The 21257-nt window shown below is 44.3% G+C and overlaps 1 protein-coding gene and 1 long non-coding RNA gene across 15 annotated transcripts in view; one reads left to right on the top strand and one right to left on the bottom strand.

Moving 5' to 3' along the window:
• Positions 1 to 45: 45 nt before the first annotated feature.
• Positions 46 to 3027, top strand: LOC148686819 (uncharacterized). Its single transcript, XR_015948421.1, has 3 exons — positions 46 to 484; positions 1649 to 1803; positions 2443 to 3027. It is a non-coding gene; the product is annotated as an uncharacterized LOC148686819 (long non-coding RNA).
• Positions 3028 to 6525: 3498 nt separating this feature from the next.
• The window catches only part of WIZ (WIZ zinc finger), a 64378-nt gene continuing 49646 nt past the window's right edge, over positions 6526 to 21257 (bottom strand). For 7 of the 14 annotated variants that reach the window (XM_035104739.3, XM_035104738.3, XM_035104740.3 and 4 more), the window contains 8 exons: positions 18413 to 18580; positions 16519 to 17025; positions 13324 to 13806; positions 11260 to 11787; positions 10003 to 10512; positions 8871 to 9326; positions 8226 to 8418; positions 6526 to 7958 (listed from right to left, as the gene is read on the bottom strand). In XM_035104739.3, coding sequence (XP_034960630.1) covers positions 7802 to 7958; positions 8226 to 8418; positions 8871 to 9326; positions 10003 to 10512; positions 11260 to 11787; positions 13324 to 13806; positions 16519 to 17025; positions 18413 to 18580 — 3002 coding nt within the window. In that variant the 3' untranslated portion in view covers positions 6526 to 7801. Of the gene's footprint in view, positions 7959 to 8225; positions 8419 to 8870; positions 9355 to 10002; positions 10513 to 11259; positions 11788 to 13323; positions 13807 to 16518; positions 17026 to 18412; positions 18581 to 21257 lie in introns of all 14 variants that reach the window. The other 7 variants (XM_088663093.1, XM_088663094.1, XR_015948414.1 and 4 more) reach the window with 6 other exon arrangements.

Raw genomic sequence — 21257 nt, 5'->3', positions numbered from 1 at the left:
GCGGGACCAACCAGCTGCTCCTATTGGTCAGAAAGAGAGAAGCTTAGTTCGTCTCTATCTCGCGGGGGAGGGAGGTGGACTGAGGACGGGGGAATAATCAACGAGATACTGTACTGTAAACTGGAAGGAATTCAACTTCTTCCGAATCTGACGGGCTACGGAAGCTCAGGAGGCACAACGACTGCCATTTTACAGGGCCTTGTTATGAATAGTGTCTCCCCTCCCCACGTCTTCAAGCTGCGGCATCAGAATTAAAATACCGAGGGGGCAGGACAGCACGAGTGTCGGTTGCCTGAACTGCTATGGCGGTGTGTCCCTTATGAGGGGGACAGAGCGGGGGGGGGCACAACACCATGGTGTAGCCTGCTTCCCCAAATTTAAAGTTTGATGTAGCAATTGAGCACCTCTCAATGAAAAACATCAATGTACAATCGAGTACATAAACGGATTCTTCTACCGGTAAATAGAAAGAAAGAAAGATCAGGTCAGATTTCTCTCTCACCCACGCACAAACTTAATAATAATGATGATTTGACAGCTCACCAATGCAACTGGTGGAGCCAGTGCAACCACTTACATCGTATCAAACTGGACTTAACTGACATACACTAACAGGGGATGTGAACTTTGAAGGCAGGGCTAAAGTTGCTGAAAAGGTGGTAAAAATACAGAGCTATGCAAACCAATGCCCCCCAGCGTGGAAGCTGGTGCTTCTTCACTGATGAGGTTCAGAATACCAAACACCTTGAATATAGACAATGCTTGGGCAGTTTCTTCCATGAAGGATGGTATCAGAGGTTAGGTAAAAGTCCTCTTGCCACCATCCCATTACACTTTTAAGTTATGGTTGCTGCAATGCAGTATTCTTTTCTAGAAGAGAAAACATTTGAAAATAGATTCTGGTTTGAACAGGATTCAAATGGAAAGTGAGTTGCCTGAAGTGGTGAGCGGCAAGCTGCCAGATCACAGTTGTTTGTCACCTCAGCCATGAATTCACTCCTTGGCTCTTGCTTCACCTCAGAGCTACAGTTGTAATATATGAATATTAGCCTATGTTGCAAGATTACCACATTACTGAAACCAAGTGTTTTGAACACTTATCACCTTTGATCATGTATATATTACACCATGTCTGATTATTCTGAGTAAGAACCAACACCTAGTCAATCGGTACTGTACTTTATCTTGAACATAAGCCCTTGGCAAAGTGTCTTTTAATTTTCAGAGAAATATGAAGAACAGAGAGATGGACTCCTCTACCACTATGATTCTAACCCATAAATATTTGATAATTAAAAGTAATATTTGCGTAACAGCTGGATTTCCAATTGCTAATAAACATCTAAAGCTAAATTGCTATGGACTTAGCTACACCAGAGAGGGTTCTTTTTTGCCACCGTATTTGAAAATGGTGATTTTGAAAATGCTTGGTGCTTCATAGCTAGTACTGGAACCATCTCAGCTTCTTGGATTAGACATTCAAAATATAGTTACTAGGTTTGCTTCATGAACTCAAAAATTGGACACCAGAAGGTCAGAATAGAGGAACTGACAAAAGATTAAACTAAAAAGTGGATAACTGCTTGATGACACAATTTGATTTATGAATGTTGCCACAGGCAAAAATAAATTGTTATTCTGCTTACAGGACAAATTGAAAAGATGATAGATTTTTACCAATGTCTGTCATTCATACGAGCTTGCACATATAGAATAACGCTGAGAGCAAGAATCAAACATCTACCATATGATGCCAATACTCATAGCAAAGGCACTTTGGTAGGCACTATTAAGCAACCCTGGGTAAGTAACACACTCTAGATCATGACTTTCCAAGAATCCATTAGTTGGCATGGCATGATTTGAACTGTTGGATGCCCTGCTTATTATCCTAAACTTCTGAGTATGCTCTAGGCTTGAGCCATAGTATGAAGCAATCTCTCTGATACTGGTATTTTGTTTCTAAACGAAATCCTGCTTTACTTACATTATCAGTCTACTTGCGGCTTCCTCTGAGGGCCGATTTCCTGACTTTAATCCTTTCGGCCTAGACTCTGATAATTGTTTCACATTACTAGATTGGCACCACTGCTGGAACACAATTCTAATCATGCATGCTAGCACCTATACCTTGTATCTTAGTAGGCTGTGCCAATTTCAACTCTTTTCAACTGTGCCAATTTCAACTCTTTTCTACAAAACCCAACTTCATCCTCTTCTGTACAGCCAAGTATCAACAGTGAACTAACAAATTCATGCATAGCCTTAAATTGTTTGAAACTATTTCATTCACTCAACACTTATATTGTCCTTGGTGTGGTGAATAAAATAGTAATTCATAACGCTTTAAAAGCAAATTGGCCTATGTTTAAGCTATTGCAAGATCTCCCACTCGTGGCTCCATTAGTATGAACATAGGTTTGTTTCATCTTTCTCCTGCAGGGTCTCAGAGCTGCTGCAAATGCCATAATGTCCTGACTCCAGGGGAGTAGACAAAGCAAGTCATTCCTTGTCCCTTGGTTTACGTATATCTTTTATTCCATTAATGTAGATTATGGCAGAAATTTGTACAGTATTGTGTCTACGAGCCTCTAGCTTCAGCCTACAAGGAATTTTTCTCCCAGGTGAAGTACTCTACTGTTCCAGAAGTCTGGCATCCTTGATGAAATTTCCTGCACCCAAAGAAGAACAGAGCTGGCAGTAGGAGGCCTCATTAGGAAAAGCACGCCTCAGTTTAAGAATGGACTTCAGGAACGGATTACATTCATAAACCGAGGTACCACTGTACAGTAGCTTGCTATGCACTGTAAGCCATACTTAGTTCTCTAGTGCTATTGTGAATCTTTTAGTATCTTCTAGTATGTGGGTCCTTTAGTGTTGAAGAGGGCTAAGCTAAGGGCTCATTGAAGATCTTTATCTTATCTTAAGCTAAGGGCTCATTGAAGATCTTTATCTCCATCAGGACATTTGGGAAGGGATATTCTCAGATTTCTAATAAAGTACAAGCCTTAGCAAAAAAAACCAAAACCTTCTCATAGACTCATTAAGGAGTTTGATTTCCAAGTATAGTTAATCATGTAAGTTGCTAGAGTGTGATATTAACATTGTCTCCTACCGTGGCACAATGTCGCATGAACTGGTACATACGACTCTACCTCAGTTAACACCCTTGTTTTTACTTCATTTAACAAGATGAGAAAAAACACATTTGTATCACAAAGTTAGCTTGTGGTAGAACATCTGTTTTGCCTGCAAAAGGTTCCAAGTTTCTCCTTGTAGAAAACACTACTGAGCTAGATGGTCAGTTTCCTATTATTGTTCCTTTGTTTGAAAATTGAAGAAATTGGAAACATCATGACCAACATTTTATGGTGCAATTGAGGGTGAAATTGTTATTAAAGGCCCATTGGAAATGGTCTGAAACAGGCTATATCAGTATCTGATTGCAAGGACTGAATGAGCATAATGCTCCCTGGCTAAACAAACATAAGGCTGTAACTTCTGTGCCCCCCCCCCCCTGTAAGTAGCGCAGACAGCCTTTTCAGAAAAAATTGTGGTCCTGAACTGTCTCACGGAAAATTCCATATTTCCCTGTGATCTCTCTTCTCAGCTATTTATATATGCATAATTCATGGGCTTTGCCCCTTTAAGATAAGGAATTCAAGAGTTTTATTCCCATCTACAGATAATTTGATAAAAGGTTGAATGCAATGCCTCTTGGAGCAAACATAATAAAGGGCAGCTTGTATAATAATTACCAAAAAAAACCACCCACCCTCTAACAGGAATAAGATCTTTTCCTACTGGAACATCAAACTTTATTAGTGAGGCAGGCCCTTTCAAAGGAACACGTAGTTGGCTCAACTCCAAAAAAAGAATATCAAGAGTACTGGCAACATAGCTGCCAAGTTATCCCTTTTTTAAAGGGATTTTCCCTTATGCTGAATAGGCTTCCTCGCGAGAAAAGGGAAAACCTGGCAGCTATGACTGGCAAAAGGGAGGAATCAATTCGAAAGATTCCAAAGTTGCAAATGCAACCCAATTAAATAAATGTAAACTAATTGGCTATACAGGGACATGGGTAGTGCTGTGGGTTGAACCAGAGCCTAGAGCTTGCCGATCAGAAGGTTGGCGGTTCGAATCCCCGCAATGGGGTGAACTCTCATTGTTCGGTCCCAGCTCCTGCCAACCTAGCAGTTCGAAAGCACGCCAAAAAGTGCAAGTAGATAAATAGGCAAGTAGATACCTTCCGGTGGGAAGGTAAACGGTGTTTCCGTGCATTGCTCTGGTTCACCACAAGCGGCTTAGTCATGCTGGCCACATGACCTGGAAGCTGTCTACGCTGGCTCCCTCGGCCTATAGAATGAGATGAGTGCCACAACCCCAGAGTCGTCCGCAACTGGACCTAATGGTCAGGGGTCCCTTTACCTTTAATTGGCTATACAAGTTTTACTTGATTAAATCAAGTAATGAAAATTTGCATATTTGTAAAAACAATATCCCTGAAGCAAAAGACATGCTTTGTTTTAAAGATGATGCACACATACATGATATCAAACATCTTAAAAACAGCATTCTTTCTGGTCATAATGGAGAATGCTTCTTATAAAATGGTGCTTGCTGCCTGCAGTTCTAAGCAAATTATTAAAAGTACTGTATCACTTTCCCCCTCACAGTCTGCTAACCAATTTACTGGGGAACCTATCAGTAGATTTAAAAAACTGCAACTGTTTAACCAAACTGATTATATTGTGCTTTAGGCAGTGAAACCTCTGGCATTGATTGGTTGGGTTGATTGGCGGCATACAATTCCAGTTGTTCAAGGAACCAAACAGCTAGCATTGCTACTTCTGTGAGGAAGGGGAATGTTGTCAGTTTGGAGGAGAGTAGAACCTCTCTTGGAGACAGGTGGTAGCAGAAGTCCCAAGATACAAGGAATCTGAGGAACAGGGAGGCCTGAGGCTACAATGCTGAAGGTAAGGCTCAGAGTTGGGAAGCGAATGACAATGAAGAACTTTAAGGAAGGCTAAGTAACTTGAGATGAGACATGAACTTAACACACCAAGGGTCCAATCATAAAGGGAACTCTGAATAAATTTCACAATGTTTAAGATCAGGAGTTGTATGCAGGAGGGACGGTATCTCAGATCAGGAGGGGGTGGAGGATACAGGTGTACTACGCAGCCTGGTCAGGAGACAAGATGGCTAATGGAAGCAGTCAGTAGACTGCCTTAGAAGCGAATTTGTCTGTTGAGGTGACTAAGGTCACTGCAGCACTCTGTCCTGACAATCCAAAGGGGTTAAGGGAGAGCTGGATATTGATTTGAATCAAGCAGCCAATTATTTAAGCTAGAGGCTTTCAGTTGCCTTTAATGCACTTAGAAGCGAAAGCCACTGTACAAAGAAGAGCAGAAGTGTAATGCTTTCCTGGTAGTTAATAGACAGGGGGAACATAGATAGTGTCTGGCACATGGAAGTTGTCAAGCAGCATTTCCCTGCTACCACTATCATGGAATACTTTTCAATCAGATATGATAATGAAGAACACAACTTGAATGGGAGAGGGAATGGAAACAAGGCAGAATCAACCATGCATGCATCCTTCATGGCCTTTGATTAAAAGAAAGCAATAGGGATGGTTGCATGCAAGGCACACTGTGCTACCCACTTCTCCTTCCATTTTTCAGGACAGTCAGAATGAAGCTGGAAAGCTATGGTGCTATTGCTACCCCTTAATTTAAAGTAGTGACAGGTGTAGTAACACCCTTCACACACAGTTTTGGGAAGGCAACTCTTAGCACAGGGAGTTATATAATATTTGGAACTATATTGTCATACTAGTCCCTGCTCTGGAAACTGGCCCAGTTAGATATGGTGAGGAATACCTTTACATACTGAATACCTGGACTGAAATCAAGGTTTAAAACCCTGCTTTGGTCTAAGAGGAACCCAGTGCGACATATGGTGATGCTGTTATCCTGTCTTACGCTGGGACATTCTTCTGTATTATAGGTGCTGAATAAAAAAAACTTAAGAGTTGTGACTTTGGTTTCATAATATGACTGCTGCTCAGCCTGCTATGGGAGACCAAAGCATATAAAAAGAAATTGTTTTAAAAATCAGAAACAGAGGAAGAAGTTGTACATGGCAGAATAGGCGCCTGCAACAGTGGTGACACACTTTGATATAAGGATTTCAGTATCTGTTCTACGTAAGTCCTGTATGGGTTGGGGCTCAGACTGTATTGCCAGAGACGTGGTGAGATGTGGGAAATACATTCAACATAGGGGAAATTAAAGCAATTTTTTAAAAAGCTTATCTTTCACCAATACACTTTTACAGTACATCTTACCAAGACAGTGAGTCTGCTAGTTTCAGTTTATCCTGGGGTGATAGAGCCTAAGGTTTCTCCAAGAAACAGCTTCCACATCCACTGGCAGCGCTTGGGACACCTCTCTATAGAAACCACAACACATTCTCCACCTTCCACGTAAGTACACAACCAGAAAAGCACAACACTCAGGATTCTCCTTTTGTTTCCAGAACAGGTTTAATCTAATATACATATTCCTAGGTACAGTAATAACCAGAATATGCCCATTGAAAAAGTTAAAAGGTAATTTGCCTCCAGACTCTGCTCAGCCTGGGATCCAAATAAAAATGAATGCTTGTTATTTCTACACAAAACTAGAGTTTAAAAAGTTGAGGTTCTATGAAGAGAGACGAGGACAGCAACAGTGAGAAATAACAGGAAAGCAGAAATTCCAGTAGGACCTACTGTTGCTGGTTTGGGAACTGCACCAAGTGCTTGCTAAAAAGAAGAAACATAGAGGCCCTCCACCCGCAAGAAGTCCAAACTCTTCAGATACCCTTGGAAAGGACTTGCTTGTCCAGAAGGAAATGTCATCCCTGATTTCAGGCAGAGGTTATCTATGGGACATCATTACCCATTCTTCAGCCCAAGGCTAAAGACAGGAAAAATCCATATTCCTTTGCCAAAATCTCCTTGCCATAACGTGGCAGAGCTGAATTCCCTACAGGGTCCCACATGAAACAGATGGGGATGACCAAGTGACATTGGGAACTTATGGAAAGGGGAAATGTATATGGGTCAAAGAGTCCATGATTTCCCCTTCAATGCAGGTGGGACTGAGACCCTCCATTACGCAGTTAGGGAATGTGAACATGCACAACAGGATCCAACATCTACAGAAACTAAGGACTTGTCACCTAAGGAGTCAAACATACATTAACTCTAGAGTCACATACAGAATCAACAGCTTTCCCCACAGAACAAAGTGCTCTGTGTCTACCCTCCCAACTTGCTTGTGTCTGACCTCAAACAAATCCTCATGTTCACAACTTTCACTAGAACCTCATATTCACAATTCTCACCATCACATCTCTCACAGCCTGAACTGCAACAGAGCAAGTCCATGTTTCCTCCCTGTAACAAGTGTGTGTCTTTGGAGAAACCTGCATTCACTGGAAGGACAAGGAAATTTCCGTTTTACTTTTGTGCAGATAAAAGCGAGCTCCAGTTTGGAATACCACTTCCATCAATAAGGAGCATCTCCATTAAAAACAGCATCATTAATTTAGTGCTCAAACTTTGGGACTGTTCCCGCGAACTCTCTGCCCCACCCAAAATCCAAGTTAAGTCTACAGGCGGGCAAAGCTGTGGAGCACAGGGGGTGTGTGTCAAATACTGCTTTCACCCCCATTCTGATAACCATTAATCTTGTTCATCTGGAAAGGTAAGAGAGAAACTCTGGAATGCTGGTGCTTCCTAAGAACTTTGCTACTGGGCCTCAGCTACAGGTGGTTCCGCAGGCACATCGGTCCCACTTCGCAAAGCATCAGCCTTGGAGAAGTTAGTCTCCAAGATGTGGCGCTGGAGGTGCCGCACCCACTCCTCTTGGATGGAGAGGGGCCCCTGGAACTCCACTTCGCAGAACCTGCACAAAGAGAACACAAAAGTCTATTTGAACCAAGCTGAAGATTTGCTTATCTCAAAACGCATAGGAAAACCCTCTAAAAGTAGAATGCGGGAAAGGGTGTGTGGGAATTGAGGTTGCCTGCCCATCTCTTGCCCTGCCTCCAAAAGGCCTGGTACAAGAAGATTGTTGCCTATAATAGGTTTAAGAGCAAACTGCCCACACTATAAAGCCATTCAAATTTCCCTGCAGAAAAAGGGATTAGCAAAATGGAACAATGGCACAAACCTGCACTTCAGCGTGTAGATGTTGCCCACAAACTTTACCAAGGAGGTCTGTGGTGGCCTAGGAACCAAGGAGGGCACAGGTCTCACTCTGGGAGGTGGCTGGCGGACATCTTCAACCTTCTGCTGCAGATCAGCAATCTCCTCTTCTCGAGGTGGAGGAGCCTCAACGGGCTTGGCCTGCCTTCGTTCAAACTCTAGTGAACAGGGGGGGAATTTGTTTCGGAAAGGATGCTGGGATATAGCCAACAGCATTGGCTGTGATGTATTTGGAATGAAAAAGGAACTTTGTGAAAACATTTTTATGAAGAAAAGAAAGGTGGGGCAGGAGAAAGTCTAGAAGTCATGCAGGAGAGTGGGGAAGCTACAGGAACGGCATTGTCATGTTGTGCATCTCCCCGTGACTAAGATCTTTACATGCCAGTCTGTTGAGGAATTCCTCTGAGGCCCTTAGCTGAAGCTACCCAAAGCATTGGGGCCAATGAGTAATTTGGGAACACTGAAAAATTAGATGGGTGCCTGAACATTCACTGCTACCACTCCTACCCCCAGGAAGATACAGCTGCCTCCTCAAGAAGGCCTCCCGACTGACCAGAAAGCCTTGTACCCAGATGGGCCCTGTGTTGAAAATCTGGGAGAAATGACTCACTGTTTATGTTATGCTGCTGATGCTCCTCCATCTTTACCAGCGACAGAGGTGACGTGACTGCAGGTCGATCACCACCATTGAGGCCACTGCCACTGCCACCATCCACAGCTTTGCTAGGCTCACTGGGCACTATCTCCCCACCGAGGTTTCTGTTCGCCAGTGGAGGGCTGCCTGCCTGCAGGCTCAGAGGAGCCCTCTTCCCGGAAGCATCGTTGTCGCGCACGTGAGATGCATTGCGGAACTTTTTGGTGAAGGGCCGCCCACCTTGGATGTAGCTGCGATAGGCTCCGGCTTTCTGGGGACGATGCTTGATCCACTCACTCAAAGTCTCGATTGGGGAGCCGTTCACACACCATTCAGTCACTCCAAACTGCCTGAGGTGTGCGCGAGCATGGCTGGCCAGTGCCTTGCGGTTCTCAAAGTAGAGGCCACACAGTTCACAGCAGGCTTCGGTGGCTGGGAGCAGAAATGGCAGGGAGCTAGACTGAGCAAAACCTTCAGTAAAGGACTTAAGCAGTAACAGTTCAAGTGTGGAGCACCAGGACTTATTTGCTCCATGGCACTACTCTTATTTCCCCACAAAGGATCCCCAGGGATCAATACCAACAGCCCGAAAAGCCCACTTTGAAACTCCTAAGCAGTGCCATCACCTGTAGCCCACAAGTCAAGTAAACCAAACCCCAGAATCATTTGCCCATAAATAGGCAAGTTGCATACCTTTGCCCACTTTGGCCCTACGGCTGAAGACATGAAAGTTTACACCAATTACTGATTTGCCCAATGTTTGAACCCCCAAAGATAATGAAATAACTCTACCAGCCAGAGGATGCATAAAGGCTAGCTGATACAAGGGAAGGAGAAGAGACAACGTACCACACCAGGGTTGTTGGCTAACTCTAAGCCCACTACATGTTTTAAAAAAACCCCTACCTATCAGGACACTGCCTTGCCTCAAAAGGCTGTAGTGGAATACCTTTTATATGAGGTCCATATGTACACTGTTGCATCTACCCTCCCACTCTCAACAAGCCTGAAAGAAACTCAATTTCATAAGGGAAGGCCTTGAAATAGAATACCAAGGTTTTTCAGGATCCCAACCTTATCCCTTCCCCCATTCTGGGGTTGCACTTACATGTATGAGTGGGCTTGTCGTGCACATGCTTGGCTTTGAATGGCAATTCCGTCTGGATGTAGGTTTTCTGCTTCAATTCACTGTGGCCGCTCAGCCGCTCATCTGGCAGTGGGCGCTTAGTGGAGAGTGGTGCCAAGAAGCCCTCTGGTGACTTGAGTGGTGATAGACTAACCTCCCGACCAAGGTGTGGTTTCCCAGTCCTCCCGCCCAGTGGGGACAAAGCCATGGGTTGCAGCATTTTCCCAGGGGATTTAGGATCAGCTCCATCCTCCCCCATGGGCTGTGGAAGCTCAATGCTCATTGTGCTTGGCTCTTTCTTTATCAAGCACGGCTTGTTCTTTTTCTTTATGATTTCTCGTAGCGTGTCGATGGGGGAGCCATTGACTGACCATTCAGTTACTCCCATCTGGCGCAAGTGAGATCTGGCATGGCTGGAGAGCCCCTTCCGGTTCTCAAAAAACTCACCACAAAACTCACACCGAATATCCCGCACGGGGTCAGCACGAGAGGCTGCAAAAGACAAATAAAAATGCACAGAGAATGCTTTACACTCAAAGGCAAGTAATTAGCAACCAGTCATGCACCTCTCACAACCTTATTTATTTCTGCAGTGCTTTTCAAAACACACACACACACACACAAAATGAACTACTTATCTCACTTATATCTGATAAGCCATCCATATCATTTAAGGGCTGAACAGGTTCCAGGTCTGGGTCTTCCACGCCTGAAGCTAGCATGCTTCTCAACACTCTGCTAGGTCTAGAGCAGGCATCCCCAAACTGCGGCCCTCCAGATGTTTTGGCCTACAACTCCCATGATCCCTAGCTAACAGGACCAGTGGTCGGGGAAAATGGGAATTGTAGTCCAAAACATCTGGAGGGCCAAAGTTTGGGGGTGCCTGGTCTAGAGTGACTGCACATTTGGAGACAGGAGTATCTGAATATTTGCATTTATTTTGCCAATCAGGAAACACAGAAAGTTTCTCACTGTACTAAGGCACCAATTGCTAATAACAATCTTACAAGGAATCCATACAACATGGTCACAAGCTCTCAGAACCTCCAGTGCAGGAATGCATGAGCATAAAGCTGATGCTATCTGAGATCTTGATTATTAGGCAGCAGCACCCTGTTTACTGAGAGAAAAAAATCATGTAGCCCTAATTCCCAATTCTTCACTTTCACACCCATTCTAACATGCATTTTTGCCCATCACCAAAGGCTTATGCATACAGCCCCTGTTGCTAACACTTACAGAGATTGAGTGGGGACATCTCCTCCCGTGGTGACCAAGCTCTATCAGATAGATGTGAATCATTATGAAGTCCCCCAGACATCATTTCCCGCTTGATTTCCATACGCAGCTGATCTTGTTTCAGTTTCTTGTGCAAAGAGGGAGAAGAAAGCCCAGGGAAGATTTTTCTAGCAGTTGGGGGAGAAGAGGTAGGAGAGTGCCCCAAAGGGCTCCCTGGCTGCTGTGACTTCTTAGGCATGGGAGGCACATGGCTCTCCCCTGGACCGCGTGACTCCAGGGAGCCCCCAAGAACAGATGGAGCAAGTGATTTCTGACCCTGTGCTGGGGAGTTGGAGGTACTGGTCCGAGGCTGAGCTCGCCTTTTTAGGATTTCTCGGAGGGTGTCGATGGGAGAGCCATTCACATACCACTCAGTTACCCCCATCTGACGAAGGTGCGACCTGGCATGGCTGGAGAGCCCTTTCCGGTTCTCAAAATATTCACCGCAGAACTCACACCTGATATCCCGCACAGGTTCTGCTCCAGAGGCTGAAGAGAAAGAGGAGAGGAGAGACAGACTATTACAGAGGCTGAAAAAAAGGATTGGGCAGGGAGCAGGATGTGACGTGGACACCAACTAGGTTACTCCCTTACAAGGCAGTATGAAGCAGGCACAAAGCACAAGGATTTCACACAAGACAAAGCTGATACCGTAACAAGATTGGCCAAATAAAAAAATAAACCACCAACAATTCCTGTGAAGCATGAAAGCTGGGGTAGGATGTGGTCAGAGCAGGGGACACTGGATACATGACAGGAGACAGTGAAGAGCAGGTGCTGCCAAATTATAAAAAAATGCTGAGAATGGCTGGTCCTATGTCATGAGATTAACAAGGAGGTATACCAGAAGCTGTGTGCTTTCCTTCGCACCCTGATCAAGCTTTCAAAGGAAGATGATCATGTGTGTGCAAGGAACCAGGCATGAAGGCCAGTTTCTTCTCCATGATCCCACTGTCTCCTTCAAAACGAAGGGCCACCCGTCTGGATGAAAGTACATTTGCTGTACAGCTGAATAGGAAATCCCACAATGAGAAATGCTGAATACCCTTTCCCATCCCAGAATTCAATGCCTTAATTCTCCCTGTCAGGGAGAAAGGGAAGACTCATTTCCCAATGTGGGTCAGGGGAAGAACCACCAAGTGCTCTGTATTTGCCACCGTAAGCTTGAGCCATGCAGCCTCCTTTAGGTAATGCAGGACAGCTAGTGCAAAGGGGTGAAACACACCATTCAATATGGGGTGTCCCTGGCTATTTAACAGCTTTAAAGCCAGCAGTATGCAGATCACACTTTGGTCTCATCTACTCTCCCTGCACTGAGGGAGGGAAATAGCTGGAATCCCACCACCTTGAGGCAGTTGTCACCTCCATCTCTGAAATGGGTCACAGTGCCACTTTAAAGCCCTGGTAAAATTGTAAATGGCAGATGCAATCTTCTTCCTTGCTCTGTAACTGCTAAGACATTAAATGCCATGGAGAAACACATCAGTACTGAGCATTTTGCTGACACTAAACAAAGCCAATGAGTGCTGTAAAAAATTCAGCAGTCAATTTCAAACCAATGGCCACAAAAGGGCTCAGGCTATGTAAAATTGCACACTCTTCCCTTCAAAATGTTTAATTAATTCCCCTTCCATCTGCAGCAGATCAGATTGAATCCACGCTTGTCTTGTGATACCCTTAATTGAAGAGCAACCATATAGCCTTCTCCTATCTGGGACAGGGAGATGCCATCCATTTGGAGCAAGATATAACCGTGGAGAAAATACCCGGACAGGGAAGAGTTAACTTCAGCACACGCACAGGCCAGCTGGGAAAGCTGCATTATACATTTCAGAAAAAGCTTTGCAAGAAAAGCATGTGGGCCAAAATGCTTGCTTCCCCAACCCTTTGCTGCTTATTGGACATGGTGGCAGGAAAATGGCAAGGGGCCTGGATTTCTAAGCGTACAGCTCCATGTCACATAAACAAGACTAGGAAGGGGGAGAGGAAGAGGAGGGGACAGGAGGCAGTGCTGATAGAACCTACAGAGATTGAGTGGAGCCATCTCAGCATCTGCTGCCCAATACGCACTGGAAGAAAGACCCTGTTTCCTTTGCAGGCTGGCCGCAGCTGACAGCCTGTGGCCATGTGGCTTCAACTTCTTGGATGGCGGAGGGGAGTGAGGTGAGAGTACAGATGGCTGTTTGCCCAAAGGCCTTGGTGCGTGTGCTTGTTTCATGCCTGTGGCAGGCGCTGCTGTAGCTGTGCTCTTTGGGCTGGGTCCATCAGAGCTCCCAGTCTCCCCTAATGTTTCTCTCTCACTATGGAGGAGAGAGGGAGGGAGGCCTTTGAAGTCTTCGCTTTTGATGAGATCATTTAAAACATCAATAGGAGATCCTTTAGCATCTGGATCGCTCACTCCCAGGTGTCTCAGGTGGGCTCTAGCGTGACTCGACAGCCCTTTTCTGGTTTCAAACCAGGCACCACATAACTGGCAGTCAATTTCTCTGCCCGAGTCACTATCTACAGCTGCGGAAAAAAGAACACATTGATCACAATAGATACGATCACACAAGTGATGTGTCTCAAGTACCCGTTACAACCTGAAAATGACCTTCTTCCTTTTTTTTTGTTTTTTGTTCTAAAGGCCCCATTTCTTACTCCAGAAATGGTAAAGTGGTTTCCTAGTAGGATTTAGCAAGCAGCCCTAAAGGAAAGCCAAGTTATTCACCTGTACCCACTGATGCTGGCTTAACAGTTAAGCAGAAATTCTCTCAGAAGACTTGCATTTAACCAGATTTCCTTTTAGTGGCCCAGGTCAAGTTTTCAAATATTCTCTTTCCTGAAAACATGATGCTCAAGCCTTTTCCATTTCAGCTTAAACCACCAGGCATTTCAGACACCAGTAACTTTTGAAAACGGCAATGTCAAAAACTGCAGTGTGTCAGACAGCCCTAGTCCCAGACTGAGCAAAGCTTCAAGCTGCCAGCCGGGTTCATGCTGGAAAAGCAATGTGGCAAACAGAAAGAGTGACTTAAAAAATTAAACCGTCAATTTAAGAGGTCCAAAGCATTTGCATTTTTGCCTAGCATTTCAATCCTTCAGACTGAAGAATCTTAATGTAAATGGTTATCCCCAACAATGGCACAACAACACTTTCCAAACTGTAATTGTTTCTCATGCCTGTAAGGTCCATGAGGCTTCTTCGATCCACTATTAAGCTTTGCATTTGATTTCAAAATAAAGATGGACAGCAGTGACGTTTTCAGTGCTATGACTCTTACGTAGTCTAGCAGCATGTGGTATAAGTCATTAGGAAGAAATGGGTTGAACCCAGAATTGACAGCTGTTATTACTCAATGAGGGCAGAACTGCCACTTTAAGAGTTTATTTTAGTGCATGCAGATTTATGCCAATTTCCGTCACAAGCAAATTCAAATTCCCAGGAATGTTCAAAGAAGTCATGTAAAGTATCTAGAAAACTGCAAAGTTTGTTGGTTATAAACCTCCACTTTCATATACAACTGACCGGATGAAACACAGTTCAAAATCATATCAGCCAAGGCAGAGCCTAAAAGCAAAGAACAATAAAAGCAAAGGTTCTCGCAGCAATTTCTAAAATATGAAATGCAGGTAAAATATCAATGCCTGGGGCAAAGAGTTATGTTTAGGAATTGATTACACCTCAAAATGGGAATGGGAAGCAGCTGTATAAATGGTGTTGACTTTCTCAGCAACTGTTTTTCAATTGTATGCTTGAGGAAGAATCGCAACATATCTAAGGACTCCAGTGCTCAACTGACACCATAATATTATGTTAAGAATCTGCGGCCCATGACAATGCAGTTAGAGAAGAAGGCAAATGGGACTTGGAAAAGGGGCTTTTAAATTGAAGGTTCCCAGATGAAAGAAGCAGGAACTCAGTTGTGGGGTGGACAGGTCAGGATGTCATCCAACACTTCCTTACAACTGATGCTGCAGACTTTGTTGCTGCTGGGTCAATAGAAGATACCACAATACACACCTTGTGCATTGTTTGCTTTCCCCACCTCCAGATAGGACTGGCCTTGACTGGCCTTGGTACCTTGAGCCAAGCCCAGCAGAAAATTCCCCACTCTTTACGATTCTCCTTACCTCTGCCTCAACACACCAAGTGAGAACTCACTACTCCCTCACCAGCAACAGCTGCAAAACGGCTTTTAAAAAGGACTGAAATGGCAGAAGCAGTGCTGATTTTCTGTTATTTCCCACCAATGCAAGAGAAGACTGAAGCAGGGATACTGGGTGGCTTGTGCCATTTCTGCCAGCTTTAATAGAAAACACAGTTGAAGAGATCTAGCCTTGAATATGATAGCGCAAAAGAAGCACAAATTATGTAAGTCTCCAAGCTCCAACATCAGCTGCAAGTCCACAAGCCTTACTATAGGCTCTGAGAAGAAGGGCAAACAGATAATATACAACAGGGGAAGCAATGACTCAGATGCAGCAGAAATTGCTTTTAATTAGGTACTGAGAGCACTAAATTCCTCACTCTTTATTCTGAAAGATTGCTAAGTATTTTGGTTTTAAATGAACAGCTATGCACAAGATCTCAGAGGGTGTCTCAGTCTTTTCTTCTAAGAAGAGTTTCACTCAGGGCTTTGGAAAGAAACATAGTCTCTATACAGTAGTTGCTCTCTCTTCAAGAGATAAACATCCCTACTTTCACCAGTGACTTTAAAAATCTCCAGGTACAAATCAAAAGGACACATCCAATGAATAAAATAATTTTGTGGCCCATCCAATGAATAAAATAATTATGACTGACCATCTTGGAGATGGGTTTCGGGGAAGAGCCAGTTGAGGAAACTTCCACTTTTGGGAAAAGAGATTTACTGAAAAGGTGCCTAAGAATAATATTTTTTTAAAACTCCTGCTCACACAGCTTAGAGAAGGGAATAAACCCTTCTGGACAACACCAAAGGATCACAGTGAAGTTCATCAATTGTTCTAGAAATAGGAAGGGACCCTTTTGCAGGAGTCCTTTATGCCCTTCTTTTATTGTGGTGTATACAAGATGCCGTCTGTGTGAATGCAGCAAGCAGCCTGTGCAGAGCCAATAGATGTAAAATGTGCCTTGGGGTGGGCAGCCCTACACTGGTTCACGCTACAAGGTAATGTGAAACACAAGAGCTCCCTGCAGCACCAAACTGCAAGCCAGCTCTCCTGTTCACAAGCAGCATCAGCATCAAACAGACTCACTTAGATTTAAGGGGCCTTCTTCCTCCGGTTGTGACCACTGTGCTTTAGGAGAACTCTGCAGAGGGCTCAGCGGTAGCTTGGGGCTTTTGTCTTCGGGGGTCTTTGGCAGAGGAGAACCAGGCAGAGCAGGTGTCACTTTCTTGAGTATGGGAGATCCTGGCTGGGCAACATTCTTGGGGGTGAAACCTGGAGGGCATTTGATTGCTTTGTTTATAGGTGCCTCTTGCGGCCGTTCCGTAGCTTTGTTGAGAGGCAGCAATGTTGGCTGTGAGGACCCTGCAGTCCCTTCTTTGGGAGAAGCAGATTTTTTGCTAAGACTTGGAGAGATGGGGCCACTGTCCACTTTGCCCTTCTGCTTCATCAGTTCATAGAGCAAGTCGATGGGGGCTCCGCTGCTCTCAGACTCAGCCACACCGAGCTGACGTAAGTGAGAACGGGCATGGCTGGACAAGCCCTTGCGGGTCTCGAAGCAGATGCCACAGACCTCACATGTTGTGAGGTTTGGTGCTGGAAAGAGGAGAGTGACTTATTGAGACAAGGTTAAGCTTAACCCCACACTGCCTTTGCTACCAGTCAGTACAGCACAAGCGTACACCATGTTATCTTGATTTGGACCCCGCTCCATAAACAAGCCAGATATCATCAGTTTAGCATTGGACTAGCTAAATAGACTGGCTCTTTCAGTCTATTTTGCAACAGATGACTTCACTAAACTTTAGTAAAAAATGGTGCTTGATGGTCAAATTCCTTCTGCGAAAATCAGCATCACAACTACTAGTCCGCCCTGCAACCATCACTTTGACCCGTGTTCTCACACAAAATTGGTGACATGCACCTTATGCTAAGTTGATGAAAGCCACACTATAAATACCTCCTTTTGTTTCCTTGTTCACAAAACATTATAATTCTTATTTTCAGTAACATTTCAAGTATCACGGCCTGATTCTCCTACCCAAATACAGTCAAAAACAATGAAGTCTATTCCATCAGACTGCAGCAGAGGTAAATATAGGAGGGCCATTTGATTGTCTGCTGAGAGACCAGCTTTATCAGACCCACCTTCTCCCTGAATTGTTTCCATCCCAGTTGGTCATTATAAGAACTACAATGAAACCTTAAGAATTGATGCCTGAATTTCCTCATTTTCCTCTTCCTTCCTCATTCATTTTTCCATTAGTATTGTGTCTTTTAGACTGTAAGCTGTGAGCCTTTTCAGCCACAGAGTTGGGTAAAAATGCTTTAAATAATATTTATACCAAGTGGCTACTTGTGATCATTTTAAAGCTGAAATCAGAAATATTTGTTTCTTCTTGGTTTCAAGAGCATTACAATATTAACTCAGAAAGTTAAGATCCCTCACAGCATATATTCTACATTTCCTTTAAAATGAAGAAAAACCACAAAATGGCTATTTGGCTGTTCACTGTAACAAGCAATGGGAAAAATACCGCAACCCCCAAATCAATAATGGTACATAATGTTGGTAGATCATATTTGCACAAGGGTTCATTAATTAGCTATTTGTTAAGCTGACTGCTGTCCTTCACAATGTACTTTTACATAAAGCAAAAGAAAATAGAAAATACTGTATACTGTATTAGCCACATATTGAAAAAGAAACATTTTATTAAACCCTCAGTATTTAACACAAATATTGCAAACTTATGAAACACACTGAATTCTTTTTGCTATTTTTTATGTGAACAATACTTTTGCTAGTCATGAAACCTTTCAAATTATTTCACCAAGAGACAGTGTAAATTATAAGCAGTGACACCACTCTATAAAACAAGTGGTAAGCAAAGGGTTCAGATCTGCATTAAAGCCAGCTAATGGGACTGTCACCATCACATACACCATAGACAAGGCTCAGCAGCAACCTCAACAGACTCACTTTTGGAATCCTGGGAATCTGCCTTATTGCTAGAAGGTTCAGGAGAGAGTGAGCTTCCTATTCTGTTAGGTATATGGTCTAATGACCCAGCCAGAGAACTTTTCTTCTGGAGGGGTGGTGACCCCATCTCTGCAGTGACCATCTCTTCTTCTTCCTCAGAAGCCATAACTACCAAAATATAAAAGAGAATATGGGGTTTGAACTGGAAAATAAATAATGCAAAGAGATTAAGCACCATACAAGCTACATTTGCCTCATAGTGCCAGTTAAGAAAAGCAAAACATGATTAATTCCTGCAAATGATTAAGTCTTGCAAAGTTCAATGAGACTTTTTTTCCGGATTAAGTGTGTCTAGGATTACAATTTAACTAATTCACTAAAAAACGAACCAGCACTAATGGCCTTTAATAGTTTTAGCATTTTAAGGCATGATTATAATAAACAAGTCTGTCTTGCTAGATAAGAAGACAGAAAACATTGGTTACTCGCTGTCTGTTGGATGAGCTAAGCAAATTCCTTAGATTAATACAATAACAATAGTCACATCAGCTAAGCCACCAATTAGTTATTTTCTAGTTACAGGGTTTTTCAGTTGCAGGACAAAGCACCACACTGAGTGGCATTTACAGTAGTTATACACACAAGAACCCAGCACAGATGCAGGGGGAAATTGTACTGATGAAGAAACCAGTAATTACAAACAAAAGAGAATGGGTATAAATATTTTCAATACAGGGGGGGGGGGGATTTGCCAGAGCAAGACAGTGACGTAACATTATATAAAACTGTTTCCGACAAGGAGCAAAGTTTAAACTAATCTCTTATGATCCAACAACAGATACAGTACTGTGAAAAGAACTACAGTAGCATTACAAAAAGTCATTTAGCCCAAAACAGACGATGAGAATTTCTGAAGGCTCAATCCTAAACACTCTTACCCTGGGAATAGCTATTTTTACAGAGAGTCAGCATGGTATTGTGGTGTCCAAATAAAACTGCAGAGGTTCTGATTCAAATTCCCACTCAGCCATTAAGCTTACCCAGTGATCTTGGGCCAGCCACTCTCTTTCAGCCTGGCCTACCTAAACTAGCCTTATAAAGTGGGGAGAGAAAGAATCATGTATGCCATCCTGAGCTCCTTGGAAGAATGGCATAATATAATTGTAATACTATATGTAAATATAAATAAATAACTTACTTCTGAATAGACACACATAGGCTCAAACTGCAAAAAAAGATAGGGATGGGGAAGATGAGCAGAATAGGGAATCTTCTCCTAAGTAAGACTGATCCCAACTGTTGTTTTCTGGACAAATTCACTATAATTCAAGATAATATCAGCTACTATTTTTTTATTCTTCAAAATTATTTAAATATACAACAAAGTAGGCAATCGGAAACGCAGGTTAAAGTAGAATTACTGTATTCTATTGTTTATATTACTAGACTGGCAAGATTAAAAGACAGAAGTCAGCCATTCCAACCTTCAAAGTGCTGGACAGCCAAAAACAGACACGAGAGAACTTATTGCATTAAAAAATAAATAACTTCCAACCTATGTTGTAGGTATGCATATTTCTCATAGTGCAATACAACCAATTCTTGGTGTCTTACTTTGGGCTTTAGACAAGAGTCAGTAACATTCTTTTCAGGATTTTCAAAATTCACTTTAATATGATGTATCCACAAGGGAGGTTAGGAAGTCAAAAGAAACGAGAGCCGATTTGCCTCGATGTGGATTATTACCGTTCCCGCAACGGACAAAAAATGCTTTATTTTTTTTTAAAAAGAAGTCTCACTTTCGATTGCCAGCTGCTGCCAGAGGGCGCGGACCAGACGTGACAGGCGCTGGCCAGTGGCTCCGGGTGCTGCAGAGGCTAAACGGGAGGCGGCCGAAAGGTTGCTGACCAGCGGGGAAGGCACGGCCGAGATACCCGGGCGCCCCGTTGGCGGGGAAGGAGGAGGAGAGCCGCGGGCTACCAGGCCTTGACAGGAAAGCTATCACGGACTCTGCTCGGAGAAACAAGGCGCTGCCTCCTGCCAGCAACCCAACCCGACCTCACGCCACCCCCAGAAAGGGACAGGCGCCGCGATCCCTGAAGGCGCAGCCCGGGCTGCCCCGAAGGCGGCGGGCGAGGGGGGGGCGACGAAGGAAAAGCGGGTCTCCAGCCTGACACCCCCCAATCGGCCCTCCTGCCTGACGGACATGTCTTCCTCCTCGCCTTCCGGGGACTTACCGGCCTCGGGCGGAGGACCCGCGCTTGCTTCATCCTCTCGGGGCCGCGGCGCCGCCACCGCTTTTGTCGCTTTGGGCTGCGAGGGGGTGGAGGCCGCCATCTTGGGTCCGGCACATGCGGGGCGGCAGCCAGGCGGGGCGGCGGAGCGCCGAGACTCCAACTGAGTGCGATCAGGTGGAGTAGTCGAGCGCCGAGTCAACCCAAGAGAAGCCGGCCCAGCCGAACCAGGAGGAATCCACAGGCCCAGAGAGATTGCAGCAAAACCCACGAAGCGATCAGGGTACGGGTCCAGGCAAAACTACTCCACCATCGAACGACAGATTAAGGGAAAGCCAGCGAGGATGGAAGCCGCGCGCATAAAGCTCCAGCAGACGAGAGCAGTAGAGCACCTAACTAACTCTCCTGGCCACAGCTAGGACGCAGGAGGCAGAAAGTGAAAGGCGGGCAGTTTGCTAGCGGGCAGGTGGGGAAAACAGAAAACCGAGAGAGGAAGATGCACTCTGTGGCCAGAAGAACGCCTTCGGAATAATACTGCTGAAAGAGAGATGAAGAGCTTCACAGCAGACAAGCAACGTGAGGGGTATAAAACACTCTGCATCTTTAGGAAC

The sequence above is a fragment of the Zootoca vivipara genome, chromosome 2 (genome assembly GCF_965207765.1).
Source record: "Zootoca vivipara chromosome 2, rZooViv2.hap1.1, whole genome shotgun sequence".
In the NCBI taxonomy this organism is placed as follows: Eukaryota; Metazoa; Chordata; class Lepidosauria; order Squamata; family Lacertidae; genus Zootoca; species Zootoca vivipara.
Note: the sequence above shows the minus strand (reverse complement) of the source record. Positions and strands in the feature narration are given on the sequence as shown.